Below are 21,213 nucleotides of genomic sequence, written 5' to 3' on the forward strand. Positions count from 1 at the left end.
ATCAGGTGTTAACATATTTACATTAGCACAAGTTGAAGAGACCTTTAATCCCCATATTACTTGGTACATGGTTATTACTTTGTTACTATGCTTTTTAGTGCTCATTTTATCTTTTGGCCTGCATGCACATCTTCTGCACATTGCTGCATGCATTGTAAACATTGATGGAAATTAACGGCATAAATCTCCCTTGTGGCTCGCGGACCAGTTTGGCAATGGATGACTTATTTGAAAAGTTAAGTATTAGTTTACACTGGTATGCGTGATAATTAACAATCATATAAGTAATATAAATCTATGATGATATAAATATCAATCTGGCTTTATTGAATACTGAGGACTAGAAAGTGATATGTACATAACAGAACTTCCAGAAAATTGGCAGCTCCATCAGTAAAGGAGCTCCACTGTTCTGAAAGCATGATTGTGGCTTAAAATTATAAAACACTACAAGAGGATATACAAATGGCAAAAACAAATAAAGAAATGAATTCATTAATATATCAATAACTACTTCTTCTAATGCTAGTGTAAAAAGATCCCAGTACGTTGGCCTTTTTAGGACATCAGACTCATCTCGTCTGCAGCACTCAGCTGTACTTTCAGCAGTCTGAGCTGCACTTTGTCATTCTTAGCTGTACTTCCTCACATTTAGCTGTCCTTTATATTAGCATGCATCATTTGTTTTTCTCACATTTTTGCTAAAATAGTACTAGTACAGTACAACTGGACCTGACAAACTATAGTTGAACTTGAGTACAGTTCAGGCTGACAAAGTGCTCTGAGATTGACAAGCTGTGTCTGAGATGTCCTAAACTGCCCACCGTACCACAGAGTTTAAAGGGTAGTGGAGCAGACACCTGGGTTGGCTGCCTCGATCTTGATAGTGGATACACCCGGAGATAGCTGGGGCAGGATAGGTTCAACTACTGGCCTATTACTAACCACAGGAACTACCAGCTCCTTCAACGACAAGACACACAATAATACAAAGGGACATGGTCAACAGAGCACCATATGCATTTCTTTCAGTCCAAATGTAATTATTTCAGGCGCTTTGCTAACTGCTTCTGTCATGCAATACAGGTGTTGTGCCGGAAAGCAGATTAGCATTCAGCTTGCATGGCAACTGACTGCAGTTTAAAAACAGAGCAACAGCTCAGCGAGCAAGCCAGAAAGCAAATAATGCCTGCAACTTCTGCATAGACTTCTGTCTGGATTTTTCTGGGCCAGTGTGAAGGAATTCTATCTATTTTTGGTACATATACACATTGAAGATGTACACTTTGACTGACTGCTCAGTGCTGACCAGCTCAAAGTCATGCAGCAACGTTGCTGACTTCATGCAAAGGTGATTCTGCAACTCCTCAGTGGCTGAGAGGAGTATCTCCGTGCATGCAAACTGCTTCAACATTTTCACTCTTTAAATGCCCAACCTACCTGATCTGGTGCAGTTGTTGCTACTGACCACAGAAAAAAAGAAACAAAACATTTTAAATGTAAGTTTGTAACATAATATAGTGTGTGTAACTATCTCAGGTACACATAGAGACCCCCTGGTTTCCATGTTGAGAAAAGGTTAAAAAACATTGCAGACAACATTCGTAGGTCTAAAATAAAATTTTAAAAAACCCTCCTCTCTTCCCCCCACCCAGCATGGTTTTCTGCCAAAATGCCAATGTGTACAGCTGCCAGGCGCCACAGTATTACTCTGGTGGTATCCAAACACTAATCTACACAGATTTTGGGTGGTGGATTTCTGTCCAATTGATTTTAAAGGCCTGTCCTGTGTGCCTGGAAAACTCTGTACTCCTCTGCTCCAGAGAAGCTTAGCAGTAATTTGGACTCAAAGTCTGACTTTAGCCAGCCAACGTTTCTCCTTCCCTTGGTAGCTGCCAAGCATGTCCTGAATAATAACAGGAGAGGGTGAAGCTCCTCTCTCTCTCAGCCAAGTTTATCTCCCCCTCTCTCTCCTTCTTCTGCAGAGCTGTGAGCTGGGCTGTGTTTGAATGAATGTGAGCCAAAGCACTTTAATCTTTGTCCTCCACAAACAAATATCATATGAGGGATGTTTCTTTTAAGATCTGGGTTTCTAATCACATGCAGAGGTATCATACGTCAGGGTTTCTAATGTTACTTTGGAGCTGTAATTTGCAAAAGTAATTTGCTGTTCATCCCTCAATGGCCCTGAGAGCTCAATGCACTGCAACTTTGCTTTTTCGGCTTTATTGCTGAACATCATTGAATGATGTCTGACTGGATTTGATTTAAAGGGCTAAGCCAAAATTGTTCAAATCGACTGGATCAGAAGATTTTGACTATGACAACGCCTGCGCCTGTAGCTCCTTCAAACTCTGCTAGCTACATTCTTGTTTTTCATCTCTTTTTTTGTTTTGCTTTATTGCTAAAACACGTATTACCCATGACAGTAATACCTCATCGTAAAAGGAAGCCGGGGTTTGGATTAAAGAGCAGCGGACATTGAGCCAGATCAACCGGACCAGGCAGGCACCACGGCGGCTGCTGTGATCACCCACATCGATGATGCTTGGTGCTCAAATGCAGGCAAAATGGATGGACACTGTCTCACAAATGTCAAACTTTTCATGTGAAGATGGAAATCATATCTGCAGAATTTTTTCCTGGGTGTTTATCTGTAGGCTATTTATTTAAATAACTGTATATGTTGTTTTAGTTTTTATGTTACCCTATTTTAATATTAATTTAATTATATAATATGTTCTATGTGTGTTGCATGAAGGGACTACAAACTTTCATTTCATTATACAACCTCGTGTTGCAAAATGATAAATAAATTACTGTACCTTAAGAAAACAAAACACAAGCACATTAAGAAAACATATTTATCAATTTGGCGACATATGCTCAGGATTTAGAAAACATGCCGCAAATACAAAAAACACAACCAAATACACAAACGCACTACAAGTAGCACAGACGACAAGTGTTTCACTGAAAAGTGATTAATATGGCTTAAACACACTTGAACACGTGTTTTCCTATTTTCATATTGAAGTGGGTAATCAAATCAAATAGAAAATCAAAAAAAGGCAAAAAAGTGGAATTCCATCAGACATTTTGATTATTTCTGGAGGAGATGTAGTCTTTATGACAGATATTAACCTTTACTATCCACCAGTGTTGACAGACGACCTGTAGGCTGCGTAATAATCATATAGGCATTATTAAACCAAAAATATCCTGAGGTATAAGGTACAAGCAGAGCATTGTAATGATAAAGAGATAACCTCAGCTTCAATGTTAAAAAAGTTACACATCAGATTTTTTACTTGTATGTTGCCTTTGTGTGTGTGATGTCTGTTTATAAAGTAGTGACATTTAGTTTTGTATTTGCTAACTAGCAATATTTGCTTATTCCCAGAAGACTTCCTTCCTCTTTAAATGATCCCCATACAGACAACTACTACCATGTGTAATTTACATAATCCCCTCTAGTGTGGATCTGTATGTGATCATGATGCTGCCTATTTGCATATAATAGAACTGATTCACCAAAAGTTGATAGGCTATGTTTTGAAAAGACATCCAGGGTTGGTCACTATACTCTCTCACCAAGTCATGCAGTAATTATCTTACAGGTATTAAATTACTAATGAAGCTGCTTTGATGACCGTTGCCACTAGATGCCGAACAATGCGAGCATGTCAAATCAAAGAGTCAATTAGGGGAACAAGAGCGTTATTGTCTCTCTCTCTCTGTCTTATACTATTCATAGTGTATCACAAGATAACTGTCTAAAACATATCAAGAGGATGAAAAATTATTTCACCAGTGGGGTTTAAAGCTAGGATAGGTAACGTTGGAGAAACTAGCAAGACACAGCTGGATTTTAAAAGTATCCAACCAAAAATATCCCACCCCCTCCCTTCAGGCCTCCCTCCAAAGCCACTCCCCCAAAACACATTTTCATGCGCAATGAGGGTACGGGCAGAGTGCGCGCAGGTAGACAATCCAATCATTTCATTCAGGCAGAATGAATGAAATGATTGGATGGGCTTATTACAGGCCTGCGACAGCCACAGATACAGGATTTTTTTCAGTTTTTTTCAGAGCTTTTAATTTATTGATTGCTGTCGGGATGTGAATAGAATTTCAACAAATATAACAAAAAATTCTTCTGAATTATCTACCCCGGCTTTAATGCAGGAAACCTTGCATACTGTAGGAAAAACTATTTAGGTGCACTTTGCCACTCCTTTGTTCATAACAGGCTAAAGTCTGTCAGTCATCATTGATGAACCTGGTTATTATCTCAGTAATTTTCCATTTTTTTTTAATTCCTTGAAATATGCCTTCATTTTCAATTTCAAAAATGCTTTACAAACCTTTTCTTTGAATCTGCGTGCTCCCGCAAGGTACAGTAAGTGCATGCTGCAGATCAGACTGTGCAGGTGGACAGTGGAGAAACAGTACAAAACAAAATAACCGAAAAACAAAAACAAAACTTGGTTTTTGGTTCTGGTTTTCTTGTTTATTAGATTACCCATTTCAAGATGAAAACAAGAAAACAGAGTCATTTTCCTTATTTAAAGCCTACAAAAGCCAGAAAAACAGACTTTCTGTTTCCCAGATTGAGTGAAATAATTGAATGAACGGATGCTACACTGACCCAACTTCAATAATTTCATGAGTCACAAACTATGGCAACAACAAGCATGTCCAAGTCGTGTTCATCATTTTTTTGTATTCTCTGGAAACAGTGTTCGTTGTTGTCTGTGCTGCTTGCAGCATGTTCGTGTATGTGATTGTGTTGTCTATATTTGCAGCACATTTCTATATTTGCAGCATGTTTTCTAAATGTTGTCAAATTGGTGAAGATGTTTTCTTAATTTTCTTGTGTTTTGTCTATTTGCATGTGTTTTCTTAAGTTGTGTGTTGAGCTCTCAGGGCCACCGTAGTGTCATTTTTCACTGGCTGATAAATTAAGACCACACCTCAAACAAGAGAGAGTGGGGATAATTTGTTACAATTTACTTCTTCATCATTCATTAAAGAAAAGTACAAAAAAAGCATTACTAATGTTTCCTTCTGCAATTCCTAAATGCAATCCTTCAAAAATATTAATTTCTTTGACAGTACATTGAGTTCAGTCACTGCCAGATGAAACACAGCTGAATAATATTAATGTCTTAATATCTCAAGAATCTAACAGTTGCAAGGTAAATTCTGTTATCAACAGAAATAGACTGGGGGGCAAGTTGATGTCCAGTTGAAAGGTGATGGTGCCGTGCCTCCCCATGATTCACAGAAATTCACAGATGGTGCCTTATGCTAGTAACAAGCCATACAATTGCTAGAACACTACCCTGACTCCATCCCCTTATTCAAATGCAACAAATCACCTAAATGAGCAGCACAATGGAAATTATTGTAGTGTTGAAGCTATTAGTTGACTGATTAATCAACTGACAGAAAAAGTAGTTATTTAATAGTTTAAAGGTATGGCTACACCAAGTCCAAATTTATGTAGGTACTTTTTTGCACAAAAAATAAGCGGGGGTTTTTCTAAAATGTTTCAGAAATGAGCATTCGATCAAATCTATGTCTATTAAATGACGTAATGAAAGTGAAACAGACAAAAACATTATTATCCTTGCTCAAAAACAGCAAAACTCACCACCCTCTTTTCCCTCACCCAGATTGGGTGAACCCAATTTGCTAAGCAGTGTGAATACGAAAATAACATCATGGCTACTAGTGACTTTCACTTCACTTACATAATTTACATCCCATAATATAATTCACCCACCTGCCACACACTGCATATGACATATGATATATGTACCAGTTATATTGTTTCAATTTTCTGAAACTCATCCATGGTCATAGTGTTTCATTGTTTCATTGTCACATTTCTCTGAAACATACGGATATACTGTATGGTTTCTTTTTTACAATATTTTATTTTATTTGGTTTATTTTATTCTATAGTATTCTATTCTATTCTTTGATTTCTGGAGCTAGGCACAAACAAATTTCACTACACGCTGTACTGTGTATGATTGTGTATATGACAAATAAATGTGATTCGATTTTATTAAGAGCATGGACACTCAATTACTGACCACATGTGTGAAAAGAAAATGAAATAGAACACAAAGAATTGTACAATGTTGTCTTCAACTTGGGGTGTGTCGTTCCCAAGAACAATTTTGCAGTTTGGCATTGGAATTGCAGTTCAGACCCAATGTGTAATTGCTTTAGATCATTTATCAAGCAAAAATGCCCAACAATTGCTGGGTCTAGCTTCTCAAGTCTGGGGATTTGTTGCATTTCACTGTTTTATATAGTTGTAAATTAAATATCTTTGGGTTTTGCTGGTAAGACAAAACAAGCTATTTGAAAACGTCACTTTGGACTCTTAGAAATTGTGATTTCTCACAATTTCCCAGAGCCCATTGTGACATTTTATACACTAAATGATTGATTTTTTTTTTTTATTAATCAACAGATCGATCAGTAATGAAAATAGTCATTAGTTGGTACTCTACTTTGTTGCATCTTTTTGTTGAATTGAAGTATGGGAGCTTAATCTCATCTTGTATGTAGTATTTTCAGGCGTGCCATATGGGAATGCATTTGTTTATACTCAAGTGTCTAAGAACATGTAGTAGCTTTCATTGGGTTCTTGTTGAAATATTGAGCTTATGTTGTTTGTTTCAGTAGCAAGAATGAGCTCCAACTCTGTTGTTTTGTTTAACTTCCTGTTTACACTGGACGTGGGAATGTGTTGCGCTGTGTAAGTGGACATCTGCTGCTTGTGATCACCCTGTTGTGTCATTGTGTTGTCATGCTATTTGTTGATTTGTTGACTGTTGTCATGCTATCTGTTGATTTGTTGACTGTTTTCATGCTATTGTTGATTCTGTGTGTCATTAGAGCTGTCTCTTGTCTCTATGTTTGTATCTGCATATTTTTCACTGCTTTTATCGTTGATTGTATTTTCAATGCTTTTATTCTTAAAATCTTGCTTTCATCCATTGCCTGCCCGGGGTAAGGTTGTCAAAAGTATCGATACTTTGAAACTTTTTCGATGCCACTATACAATACAATCTCCGTTAACTATACATTCAATAGTGTCAAAAGTACCAAAGCTATAAACAGATCTACAATCTTTAGACGGCGGTCGGCACACCCCCAGTTTGGAGAAGCAGACAGGAGTACTGTGTTAAAACACCAAAGTCACACAATAACACAAACTAACAAACCAATCGAGGCAGTCGTGGACCAGCAACTCCCATGTCCTGTGACGTAAAATTACTGTTTTTGTCATTGGTGTCTGGTGGCTTTGAAGAGAGCATATGGATATAACAGCTTCAGTTTCCCATCGGAAAGGCTGTCTGACAGCATGGTAAAGCAGTGACAATATTATTTTAAAATATTATGCCCCCCTGTTTGCTTGTCCAAACTGGGGGGCGTGCCGACCGCCGTCTACTGTAGGTATTTATACAGGGGAAACCAATGCAGACCACTGTACTGTGTTTACAAGTGATGCAACATTAGAGAAAAAAAGAAATAATACTAAAATGTGTAGGCCTACAAGGTAGGGAAAGCATTTTAGAATAGCAATAATGATAATTACTATTAACATTATTACAAAGGTGTTGGTATGTGTTCAATGACTTTTTCTGACAACCTTAGCCCAGGGACTACAGATGAAAATTAGCCTTTCTGGCTAATTCTGAAATGTTATTAATATGCACTGTCCCTGTCAAATGAAGTAATAAACTAAACCAAACTAAACTGTGCCTGTATATGAGCAATTATCTGAGCAGTTTTACAAAATAACATACAGCATGAAGGACTGACAGAGCTGGAAAAAAATGAAAGACTTTCTTCTACAGCAGTCTGACACATAGCAGTGGTAATTAGATTAGTTCTCCTGCACCAATCAGGACTGCAACTTTTGACTTGTGTTTACTATAGCCAGTGATAGTGAGGAAGGCCATTTTCAGGAAATGGAACAAATGAAAAAATGGGCAGGCATAGGGTCAATAAGGTCAAATGTTGCTCTGCTGGATATTGTAATTCAAAGTGAACTACTAAACAAAAAAACCCATTTAATCTACAGCTTGTATAAAATGCAGCATTGATGGTAACATTGTATTATAAGTTGGCCTCAAAGGATATTTAGGATTTAACATTCCAGATATACCGAGTAAAAGATATAAAGGTTCTAATGTCAGTTCAAAAAAGTCTAGACTGAATACCAAAGGACACAGAGCTATTGCAGTGCGGTCCACCAAGTAATATAATGGCCTATCTTAAATAATTAGAAAGAATAAGTCTGCCAAGTGGAGCAGTAGATGTGATGAACCATATGATGAACCAATAGATGTGGTTGGGCAAATGGTCTGCCTCCTGGACACTTTCCTTTATAAATGTTTTTGACAGACGTGTGGGAGAGACCTTGGTGCACAATGGAGGGACTAAATTTCCCAGCTGGACTAAGAATTCTTGGGGATACCCAGGAGAAGCTGGAAGAAGTGACTATGTAAAAAGAAGTTTGGGCTGCTTGGCTCATTGCAACCCTGACTATGACAAGTTTCTCAATGGATAAATATGGGTCTGCCATTGTTTTGATCTTATTAAACTGCACCAAAGTTATTAGTGTCATATGATTTCATTAACCTGTATTCCAAACTCAACAGTTGGCAAGCATCTTGCTCATGCTAAGGTAGCATGAGCAAGATTTCACCTGTGCTACACATATCAAATTAAATTAAACCAACTGAACATGCACTGGTAATGTTACATGCTAGAGACTCACCTGGTATAATCTCTTCTGGTTTGCCAAAAGCCTCCACTGGTCTTTCTGGTGTGGGCAGAGGTTGAGGGGGTAGTGGGTCAATGGGCTCCTGGTAAACGGTGACTGGCTTATTGACAGGTGGATTTGGTAGAACAGTGTAGCCCATTCCACCGGGACAGATCTCTTTGAACTTAGCTATGTGATAAAAAAATCATACAAGTGAAAATAAGAAGTGCAAAATAATTATTATTTTCAATTGCACACACATGTTGATACTGTTCCAATTCTTTAACGTTAACTGTATATCTATTATAAATACTTCTGGTGTGACTGTTTCTCTGAGATTATAGTCTACAGAGCTACACACTGCAAGGGTTCTGACAATGCTAATTTTAACTGGAAAATAATAATTCGAGTTCATAACAAGAGTTCATAAGTCCAACAGTTAGGTACTAGAACAAAACCTCTTGTGGAACACCAGCACACGTTCTGGGAATATTCTCTGAATGTTCCAATTTAGTAGCTCAAATTAGAGGCTAAGATAAAGACACAGTCTTGTCTCAGTGAGTGCACTCAACATTTTAAATAGACCTGACAAGGCAGCAAACAAAGCTAAAGAGTGCTGTATCTTTTCCACCTCTCTACTCTTACACCAGTATATTTCAGAAGTAAATTTTTTAGCCTCATCTAAACAACTTTGCCAATTTTTACCAATAATGAAATCTAAAAAGAGAAAATAATAGCTAAATTAAGAATGCAATGACTAAATACAATAAAACAGTCAATTCCCATGGAGAGATGATGAAGAACTCATTGACATCACATTACAGTGCACATCTCTTATTTAGCTGTATAACAGTCCTTAAAGTTTCCAGTCCAGTTTCTAGAAAAGGCAGAAAAAACAGTATCAAGCATCCTCCCTCAAACTTCAGCTGCACTACTTCTGAAAAGCCTAAAATAACTGGAGACATCAGTATTCAGTTAGTTGTTAATTTAATAGGATTCACACTGAACATTCGGCAGGGCTGCCCATTTATCCCTCTGATGTATTCCATTGTTCTACAACCTCTCACTGACATCATGGGGATGTGGATAACAACTGGCTTTTCCTAACATAAAATCAAACTATATGCTGATGATGTTCCTCTGTTTTCGACATCAACTCCAGTATGTTCAAGCCTTCGTCCCCTAGCTCCAATTTAATGTGATTAATGAGAATCTATGGTCGAAAAATAAAGTAGTGCTCTGTGGGTGACAAACCATCTTCACTATCTTTGGCATTTCTGTACTGCAATATAATACCTATCTAATTTAATAATAGACATATCTATGATAGGCTTATATTGACCAATAATATCAGTCAGTTTACCTATCAGTTGAGCTCCAGTTTCAAACTAATAATAACTAATAAATAACTAACTAATAACTGATGAAACTAATATTTTGCATTCAGTGGCTAGTGGAACACCTCTTTGTAGATTATGAGTCTGTAGCTGCTTTACACTGGCCTGAAAGTAAACACCTCTCTCAGGTGGTGCCTTAAGAACTGTTTATGTGCAAATGTGTTCTTCTTTCCCAATTTGTTCATGTTCGTAAATAGATATTATTCATTTTGAGCAATTTCCTCAGGAATTAAACCTTAGATCATTATAGCCCCCTTTAAAAATTGTCCAAAAACCAGAAGCCCATCCACCATTTTTTCTGCAGACAGACATGCCCTTTCTATATAAACATTTTACATTAAGTATTGGCAGTAATGAATGGCTTTTATGGTGTAGCAGCTATAGGTATGTGTTCATTAAAAAGTAACTGAACGCCCCGTTTTAGCTTGGACACGCCCCTTCACAAATTTATTTTTATACTTTATATAACTCACCTGTTTAAATTTTATTAAGGCTTAATATGCATAATTAAGGACGCGGCCGCATTGAGTGACAGGTGGGTGCCCTATCAGGTGGCTTGCCGCTAGGTGGTTTCATCAACCAGGCTTCATTCAGCCGCCTCAGCTCCACCTCTTTGCCCATTTTTGGATTAGCCGGAGTCAGGCACTTTTTTTTAAGATTATCGTTTGGGCATTTCTGCTTTATTGTGATAGCTGGAGAGAGACAGGAAAGACAGGGGAGAGAGAGGGGGTGACATGAAGCATCGCGGGATGCTGCGGTAAGGATTCGGCCTTGACACATGGGGCACGCGCTCTACATTCCCACCCCCATAACAGCTCTGTCAGATTGCTCTGGTATTCCTCTATCTCTCCCCCTGTCTAAACCGACACGTTTCAGCCATTTTCAGCCACTTTAATGCCTACATATAATATCTGACAGTCACCCAGAATTTATAGAACCATAGTTAACTTACATATGTAACTCCCATATACCGGTATTTAAATCAGTGACATCAACTTCAGTACCCCCAAGAGTCCATCTTCACTGACGGCCAAGAATGTAGTTCAAAGCGGTTTAAACTGCTAGCTTAATGTTAGCTTAGCAAGGCTTTAACAGATGCAACAGAGTCAGTGGAGAATGACAGAATAGGGGATATGAATAAGTGACAGGGAGTTTGTAAAATTGCCCCCAACACTATAACAATGATCAACACTGTAAACTACAAGCTTACTACTTGCAGTAGTAGTATTTCTACCACTGCAGTATTTCTACAACTACTACTCCCAGTGGAATGCTCTTAATCTTTCCATAGTCCATACTATCCACACTGCTAAGGTTGTTTGAGGACAGAATTGCTGGATTTTCTATGGAAAAAGGAAAATAACTTTTGTTAAAAGTTTGTTTGGGCCCAGGAATAATAGATAGTATACTATCGTACTATATTCCACCAAAACCTCCATGCACTTCACCCCAAAATATATTGCTGACAAAACATGAGGTTTAAAGGTGACATGTGCCTGCCATAACCAAAGCCCAATTTACACTGAAGATTCATGACGAGAGGAGTTGAAACTTGCAATTACTTGCAATGCGCTGGTCTGCAATGGTTTGAAACCTGCCAGTTTACACCAATGCAACTAGACGAGACAGTGTATCGTCTCTTTAGCAACAACTCTCTCTACTTCTGTTCTAACTGCCAGCTTATCAGGCTTTTTTTTGTAGCTGGATATAATTTGTAGTGTCTTAAAATATGAATGAGGATAGTGAGTTACTTGCTACAGTTGCATTTCTAGTATTGATGAAACAGCAAAAACATTAAAAAACATTTAAGGCTTGTGTCATACTGACACGGCTGTTCCTCAAACAAATTGATGAGGTGATCCTGTCTTTCCTTCGTCCAAAAATCTGCCATTTCGGCCAGCTGAGAGTTTACTTACTTGACCAGCTTCGCTACAAGCTGATTGGCTGTTGAAACAGGTGACATGCCTTACGTTCTAAAACCAGCCACTGGTGACAAGCTGAGTGGCAGGCGACGCCATCAGCCAGCTTGAGTCAAGCTGAGACAGGCCAGTTTACACCGCTGCAACTTTTCCCTGCAACGTTGTAAAACTGTTTCGTCTTGTCGTAAATCTTTGGTCTGAACTGGCCTTTAAGGATACAACTAACTGCAACTGCCCAAAACTAATTGTCTGACTAAATTAATGAGTTGTGTGGAAATAAAATAAAAATAAACAGGAAAGTAGCAAAAGTGGGTGTGATAACAGCTACTGCAAACGGCTTTAATAATGTAATCCAGAAGCAACTCTAAAAGCCACTACTTAGCCAAGCTGTGAAACTAATGCAGACAGAAAGTATAAAATAATGGGACACACTTTTTTTTAAATTACTGTCTTTTATTCAGGTTTATAATTCTGGAGGATGAAGTCAAATTGTTGTTGTAATAAATAGTACTAGAAACAGAATGGTTTCTGTTTGCAAGAAAGGCTTTATGTAGTTCAATACTGACTTTTTAATACAGGACAGTATTGAAATGTATTTCACTAAGGGCTCTCGCTCTTAGTAAATGTAAATAAATTTGCAATGTTGATGGATTTCTACTACCATGTTTCAAGTTTATTATTATATAATACTGTCTTAGTTTAAATTCTGTTATAGTAAAAGTTCAGCAGGTTTCAAACACATAGTTTTTCATGGATACTTCAACCTGACTTTGTTGTGAGTGAAGAAGTTGTGAGTTGTCATTATGAGAGAAGTCCTATCGTGAAACACTTCTCTTAATTCTGAAAATAACTCTTTCTATATTGTGCCATAATTCTAATCAAATTCACATTCAATTTAAAATAAAACTCCTTAGAGAATTGTTTATAGAATATTTACTGACAAACTGTCATTAATTATAACAGCATAATCGCAAGACGGAGCATTTACCATATGAAGGAATCACCATACCAAAAATCATTCACATAAACAGCAATTTCATGTGGCCTTGCTTATCAACAAATGTACATATGTAAAAGACTGGAATTCCTTTTCAAATCATTACAGGCCACTCTACAGTAGTTACTTCTACATAAAAAAATAAACCTCAATGTTTACAGCTGGTTTGTCTAGTTTAGGAAGTCTCAATTTGTTGTTCAGTAGTCACCACTGAGAGTTTTGACAGGCAGGGCTACTATCCAACCAAACTCAAACATAAACATCAACAGATGAACAACATGTTACACTGTGGATTGAGGTGCCACTTAAGTGCCCATTGTTATTCATTAAATTGAAAATTGGGTTGTCCATCCAACACGTGGTGGCACATGGCAAGTGTCCTGATTTTCAGACTTTGCCTCTGCCTGCAATTATTTTTGTATATCAGGACATCTTATCTCCAATACTGTTACAATAATTTTCATCAAAATACATTGTGAAGTGGTGTAAACCAAGTAAGCTTCTAGTTTGAGTCTACAGCCATGCGAGCCTCTGTGAGGCTGTATTTGGGCACAGCGGTGCTTTGAGCTAAATGCTAATGTCAGCGCTCTAACATACTAACAATGACAATGTCAACATGCTGATATTTAACAGGTAATATTTACCATGCATGCTAACATTTGCTAATTAGCACAAAATAAAAAGTATATCTGAGGCTGATGGGAGTGTCATTAGTTTTGCAGGCATTTGGTCTAGGACTAAGCGCGATTAGGTGACTGGTCGATTAAACATTGCTACCCTTGCTTAGTCGGCACCAGATATACTAGTCGGTTAAACTAATTATTAATATTTTATTTATGTAGAACGCTTCCTGTTGCCAGATGTAAACCAGTGAGGTGGAAAGTGGGACAAAGATGACATCTCATAAAACCAGCGCGGTTTGGCAGTATTTTGATGTAGAAAATGAAAATAAGGTTGTATGTAGGCTGTGTCAGAATAACCTGGCATATAACCACTCGATCGGAGCACTGCATAACCACATTCAGCACAGGACAGCACAGTTAACCTGCAATGAGAGCAGGCTGCTAGTGCGAGCACAACATTAGCCACAAACCAAAGTATTGGACAAATTTTTGACCTGATGATGGCGTTAGATGAAAAGTCAGAGGATTTTGATGGACTTGATGGGAATCCATAAAATAGTTGTCAAAATATTTCACTCAAAACAACAAATGTCAACCTCATGGTTAATCTAGATGAAAAGTCAGGGGCTCACCAAAGTCATTACGTTACATCATTTGGGAACCTTGAATGTCTGTACAATATTTTGTGCCAATCCATCTAGTAGATGTTGACATATTTCACAATTTCATTAGGAATCGTCAGGTCAATTTTCATGGCAATCCATCCAATAGCTGCTGAGATATTTCTATCTGGATCAAAGAGGTGGACAAAGCAACATTGCCATCTCTGGAGGCACACCACTAGTGTGCCTAAAAAGTACTTCATGCTTTATAAAATTGGTACTCAGTTCCTCTATTCTTATGGCAGAGTGTTGCAGGACACTTGCCCACTGAGCAGAAATGAGTTCTTCAGTTCTATAAGTTGTATTCAGGCATGATCCTTTACTGATTTGCAAGGCCAAACTAAACTGCAAGATTGTTAAATGGTGTTTGGCATCATATTCTCTTCATACAAGTGAGAAAAGAAAGTTTTGGGCAGAAATTTTTGGGTCTTTAGTTCTCATTGAGACAGGATAAATGTCTGACACGGCTGGGGGCCTTACCTGTTCCTGGAGGGGGGCATTTGTCGCAACGAGGGCCCCAGGCTTTGCCCACACTGCAGCAGCAGAGCTGTTTGCTCAGCTGGGCAGACACTGGGTGCAAACACTGCCTCCCTGAGCTGACCAAACGGAAGCAAGCCCCCTTCTCCTCTTGGATGGCAGGCGTGTTGGCTGAAGAGGAGCGCAGGAGGAGGACAAAGAGGAGGAGGGGGGAGGTGTAGGAAGTGGTGCACCAGACCAGAGTGTAGGAGACCCATACATGGGGGAAAGAGAGGACAGAGAGTGGAGAAATAAAGAGGTCCCTTTCACCAAAGCAACCTTCCCTTCTCAACCAAACAAACTTCTGCCACAAACACAGTCTAAACATATTTCTAAAACAACCAGTGCATAAAGAAAAAATACATATTTTACAGTGAGAAGTCGGGCAACCACATTTTGTTGCAGCACACATAACTACATTTAAACAATTAATAAGCCAAACACAGAAACACATTCGAACACAACAAAGCACAGACAACATGTTGTAGTAAAACCATTGCTTCATGCATCAAAGTCAAGCGCTGGCTCAGATGAAGGCATGCAGGAGAGTTTGGCTCAGTTTGTGTTTTTCAAGTCTTTTATTTTCTGTTTTAAAGATTTTTTTTGGGGCTTTTTGCCTTTCGTTTGATTGGAACAGCTGAAGAGAGACAGGAAATGTGGGAGAGAGAGAGAGAGGGGATGACATGCACCAAAGGGCCGCGGGCTGGACTCAGCTTAGTACATAGTACACGCTCTCCACCAGGTGAGCTACTAGGGCACCCAGTGTTTTTCAAGTCTAGTGGATCCAACATCTTCACAAAATGCCAACTGGAAACTGTTCTAAGTGGAACACGGACAAAACAATGACCCCCTAGGGGAACCAAGAATGTTTGGTTCAGGTTTTCCTTTTTGCCAGAAACATTACCTGGAGTAAATCATTTCAATTACTGATTAAATACTTGACCTATTTTCACAACAAATAATCAGATTTCAACACACCAGGAATGATGATTGTAAAAGGTTGGCTGAAGCTTGTTCTGAGGCTTTAATTAAGCAAACATTGTGCGTAAAAGGGTTGCATCAATGCTAACAAAATAAAGGATTTTCATTATACTGTATAAGAAGTTAAGCAAATGGGTACACACTCAAACACACACACACAGTGGTTATGGGAAGTTTTCAGGCTTTTTCATGTTTTGCAACATTTATCATTTATTCACTTACAGTATTGAGGCCATTGACTATTACACTCATATTTGAGCTGTGAAGGAACAGTTCAGGATATTGGGAAATACTTTCACTTTCTTTTTGAGAGTGAGATGAGAGTTTGACACCAGTGTCATGTCTGTGTGTTAAGTATGGAGTTGGGCCTGGAGGCAGGAGCAAACAGTCTTTGCCTTTGCCTTGTACAAAATTCCAAAGAACGAAAATATGCCTCCAGCAGCACTCTAAAGCTATTTCAGTCAGGACCACTTTAGTCAAAGAAAACTTTTATTTGATCTGCAATAAGTTATATTTGGCGGTATGGCTCTGTTCTGGGACCTCCATGCCCTTCCATGTGCATACATGAAAACCCTAAGGCAGTGAGAGCAGCAGCAAGACAGTCTGGATCAAAGTGGTGGACCGCCAACTGACCAACCAACTTTGGCATTCTTTGAGGTTTTAGGGGGAGTTACGTGCTGGTTTCTTGAGGAACAACAATTTATACATCCGGCCAGTACTTCTCTGCAGCGTCTCCCGTTGTAGTGCAGGTTGTCAGATACAGTCTGTGAGCACAGGTTTTGGTTTCTGTACAGGCATGATGGTAGCAAACCTGGTAACCTCACTGTGTCAACGGTGTGACTTTGAGAAGTCACTGGGCCAGCTGTTGTTCACCAAGAAATAGATGTTAGCTGTTAACGTCCCCTTAAAAAAGCAATTGTGGTTGTTACATTTCTCTGTGAGCTTTAGAGGTGTTGGTAAGAGTATTTTTGAACTTTGGATACAGCCAGGCTAGCTATTTCCAGTCACAATACATGTGATTTAGAAAGGCATATGTCCAAATCATTCATATAATATCTACAGTATATAATGTCCCACAGTTCACAGTGTATGACATATCAAAAACAAAGTCAAAGAAACTCGACGTAGAACTCCAAAAAGGAATTATGTAAAGGCATAGTCATAGGTAAAGGTATAACAAAGCTTCAACAATTAAAGTTCCCAGGAGCAAAGTAAACTCCATTATTGTGAAATAAAATAAGTCTGAAACCACCCCTTCCTTACAGTAGGTCATCTGGCCAAAACTAGTAAATAGGCAAGGAGGGCCTGGTAACCAAGTAATCAATGGCTTCTCTCTGCAGGGTTTGTCTGAAAAATGGGACAACCTGCCAGAAGGAAAACTATCCTTGCAGCACTCTGCCAGTCTGGCCTTTATGGCAGAGTGAGTAGATGGAGCAACTCCTGAGTAAAAGGCAGATGACAGCCAACCTGGAGTTTGCCAAACTGCACTTAAAGGACTGTGAGAGCATGAAGAAAATGTTTTTGTGGTTTGATGAGACAAAAATGTAACTCTGGTCTTAATGCTGTGCACTACACTTGCCAAGTAGTAACTGCATGGTGGTCGCAGCATCATGCTATGCTTTTCATCACCAGAGAATCACTGTCTGATCAAGATTTAGGTAAATGGGGAAAAAACTAAAATACAGATAAGTCCTCAAAGAAAACTACATCAGACTTGGGGCCTCTATGTTCCAAACAAAGTGCTTGTCAGATCGTATAACATCTGAAGCCCTCCCTAACACCTTTCCAACGTTGGAATCAGGGGGACACATCCGACAATTTTTGTAACTTTCCAAAACTGAAAAATCAGACAATCACACCTATGAGACGACAAAGACAGGCAAAAGATCCAGAATGCTTGGAGAGAGATTGGGAATGCAGGAGGACACTATGGCAGCAGGCTTTCTGCCCTGCCTTTGACTGTGGTCATTTCGACCACGTACTAACACTTTTGCCTTTAGACGTGGTCAAGACATGTCATAAGGTCTGCTGGTCCACACAAACCTCAGTGAGTTGCCTGCAGATCCTTATCTAACAGCTCACTGTGGCTGCTTCTTCTTGTACTATTTCTCTGCAATATTTAAGACTGATCTGCTGACCAAATAGCAAATTTTTACTTAAAGGTAGTGACGCCAAGAGTGTTCCACTAACTCTGTGACAAATGCATTGCACTGCTTCAGAATAAAAGCCTCCTGATGGTTTCCTAGAAGAAAGTGTTTTATGTGAAACAATTTGCGTAAGGCTAATGTCTGAAAGTACAAACAGTAACGTAACAGTTACACAAAACTCCAAACTAAAAGCCCTTTCAGACACAACGCGACAACGGCACCACTGCGCTTTGAAACACATTTCCAATGGCTTGCACAGTGCTGGCTTTTCGCTGCATTGCAGCGCTGAACCCAACGACAAGCGCAGCTCAAATCATGTTGTGTTGTATAAGTCATAATAGCTCTCTGCGATACATCTACTCCTGTCTCATACAGTAACTGTCTCCAAACCATGCGTCTTTGTGGAGCAGTTTATTTATATTCATAAATAAAAATGGATGGTGCAAGACAGGTAATAGGCTATAATAGCTTACTTTGTTTGGACTTTTCAGCTCTCCGTTCTCTTAAAGGTTAGCACTGTCAAGACAGTTTGCTATTGGTCAATGACACAAATTCATATGTGAAAGGCAAAAGATTTGGGCGGATTTACTTCACCCCCACAAATTAATTCACTGATCACAGCAATTCAATCGAAATTAATTGATTTTGCCAAATATTTGCTGTTTAAATGCTGGACAGACCAAGCCTATAGACCGCTTCCACCACAACCTGGACTGGAAAATGGCAGAAAATGAATGGACACTTTAAACACAGACCATCATAATTAGCAAAAGTCACAAGGATTAGAATTAGATTTGTTTTGTGTTAACTTCAGCTGTAATCTTCTCCAGCAACATCTGGTCACAGTATATATAAAGATACAATATAAGGGGTACAAGGAACAAGTAAATCACTGGAGCTTTCAATCACAGGAGAGCCATGAGCTTGGAGTGTGTGCGTTTGCACAGCTGTTGGAAATCGGCGGTAACAATAATGAATTTTTCTCCTCTGCTGAGCCCTTTGGATTAAACAGTGATGGTGATGAATGGACACTTGGCTTTCATTAGCCATGAGAAAAAAAGAGAACCAGGACACAACCCCATCCCCCAACCCCCCTCATACTTTATCTAACACACACAGACAAACACATTTACATACATGGGAACTTGCAGCGATGCAAAACCAGGGGAACACATGCTCACAGCATGTCAGGACTAAGGGAAATTGATGATCAACACCACTGATCAGCCATGTTCAAGATTGATCACTTTGGCATTTGTGTATGAGCAGTTGCTTAACTAACTACATCTTCTTTCTGTCCCCCCCATTCTCTCCTTTATCTCTTCCTCTCTCCCCTCTTCCTCTCCGTTCTGCTCCATTTATATTTGAGATATGACATATGTTTGGCTATATGTTGTGCCTTGTGGTACATGCTTGAGGGGAAATCTGATTTTGCAATAAACACCATGCTTTCATCCATGCACTGTAATCATATGCATATCCTCAAACACACACTTTAGCTTTAGCGCATTCCTAGCAGCCCTTGCTATGCTTGTACTTTGAGGCAGGTGATAGGGGGAATAATGAAACTTATATTTTTCCATGTCTTCTGTCATGAAGTGATGGGAAATGGCAAACTCATATAGGAAAGCTTTTGTATGAGCAAATCTGCACATCAGAGACCAGCATGCAAATGTATTGCATTCAATTTTGTCAATATGAGGTATTTGCTCAGTCTGACACTGCACTGTTGGATGTTCTGGGTTTGAATGATAATCAATGAGAAAGTGATGAGAGAAAGAAGCTGAAATAGACAATGTTACATTGTAGGACTTACATATGCATGTAGTGAGCGTGGGGTCAGGGACATAGCCGGGTTTACACATGCACCTGTAGCTGCCCACGGTGTTCAGACAGTTTCCATTAGGACACACACCCTGTAGCTGGCACTCATCTAAATCTGTGAATCAACAAAAAATTAAAACACAATCAAACCAGGGATTTTTCTTAAAATTGCAAGAATGGACATAGAAATTTTCACTACTTTCTCAATCACTGTACTAAGTTAAAAGAAAGAAATCTGGCACATGTATCCCATGATTGTCTTTCACTGCATATATAATTAATAACATTTCTAATTTCTATTTTCGATTATTAAACAACAAAATTTGAAATTTGCGTGCCCTGGCAGAGGTATGTGCTCTCTGAGTCCTTTGTAGTTTCATCTCGGATTCCTGCCAACCATTTCTAAAAGACCTCTAAAGACTAGGGATGTCCCGAGCCAATCCTAAGGACTGGTATTGAGGTTGATCCGGGCATATTTGAATTGATCGGTATCAGTTAAAATAAAGCTGATTCAAACCCGAGCATTTCGCTCCATATGTGAGTGAAAATTAGAGTGTGTGAATGATGATTTTGTCGCACCAGTAATTGACTGTTCTGACACCCAGGTACACGGATTCGCTAAGCAATGGTAACAAAGCAAAGAAAGTTATCTCTCCTTCGCTTCGACCATCGCTTTCATCGTTAAAATGACAAACATCGCGGGCAGCGGGTAATATCAGCAGTTGCTAATTAACATTAACGTTCAGTGAGTAAGTTGATGGCAGGCCAAAACTATACTTGGCTGTTGTCGGGTTTGTGTGCTCTTTGAGAGCCGATGTCTGTACTCTGCCAAAGATTGTTTATAAGGTAAAAGAAGCATCACTCTGTAACACCATTGTACAGCTGCAAGTGTTTTTGTAGTCCCAACAACTCCAACAAAGTGATACGTCTTCTCTCTAGCAGATCGTGTCACGTCAGTTTTAGGAGTCACATTCTGTCAGTTAAATTTTCATCCATATCATATCAATAATTTAAGCTTATCAAGTTTATAGTTTTGATTCAGGAAAAATAAGGTGGGCCGAATTTATAAGGTTACAGTTGTTATTTCAATGTGTCAGATTACTATTTAATCAAGGTTTATGTAAATATAGCCTATAAGTATTGGATCAAACTCGGCATCGGCAGGTGTCCAATATCAAAGGACTTGGATCGGGACCAAAAAAACTTGATTAGGACATCCATACCAAAGACCTAATGTATTGGAATTCACTTTTGACACCACACAAGTGGGCAACTGATATTGAGGGATTTGGACATTAGGACCTTGATAAAAGGTATCACGATGTTATTTTAGCCATTTAAGTACATTTT

General features: G+C 38.9%; 1 protein-coding gene across 10 annotated transcripts in view; it reads right to left on the reverse strand.

The window, feature by feature from the left end:
- Positions 1-21,213, reverse strand: part of ltbp1 (latent transforming growth factor beta binding protein 1) — a 208,993-nt gene that overhangs the window by 78,333 nt on the left and 109,447 nt on the right. For 4 of the 10 annotated variants that reach the window (XM_044215118.1, XM_044215114.1, XM_044215113.1 and 1 more), the window contains 5 exons: positions 19,856-19,978; positions 14,876-15,043; positions 8,813-8,986; positions 1,441-1,463; positions 861-963 (listed from right to left, as the gene is read on the reverse strand). In XM_044215118.1, coding sequence (XP_044071053.1) covers positions 861-963; positions 1,441-1,463; positions 8,813-8,986; positions 14,876-15,043; positions 19,856-19,978 — 591 coding nt within the window. The remainder of the gene's footprint in view (positions 1-860; positions 964-1,440; positions 1,464-8,812; positions 8,987-14,875; positions 15,044-19,855; positions 19,979-21,213) is intronic. The other 6 variants (XM_044215117.1, XM_044215116.1, XM_044215115.1 and 3 more) reach the window with 5 other exon arrangements.

This window comes from Siniperca chuatsi, linkage group LG11 (assembly GCF_020085105.1).
Source record: "Siniperca chuatsi isolate FFG_IHB_CAS linkage group LG11, ASM2008510v1, whole genome shotgun sequence".
Taxonomy (NCBI): Eukaryota; Metazoa; Chordata; class Actinopteri; order Centrarchiformes; family Sinipercidae; genus Siniperca; species Siniperca chuatsi.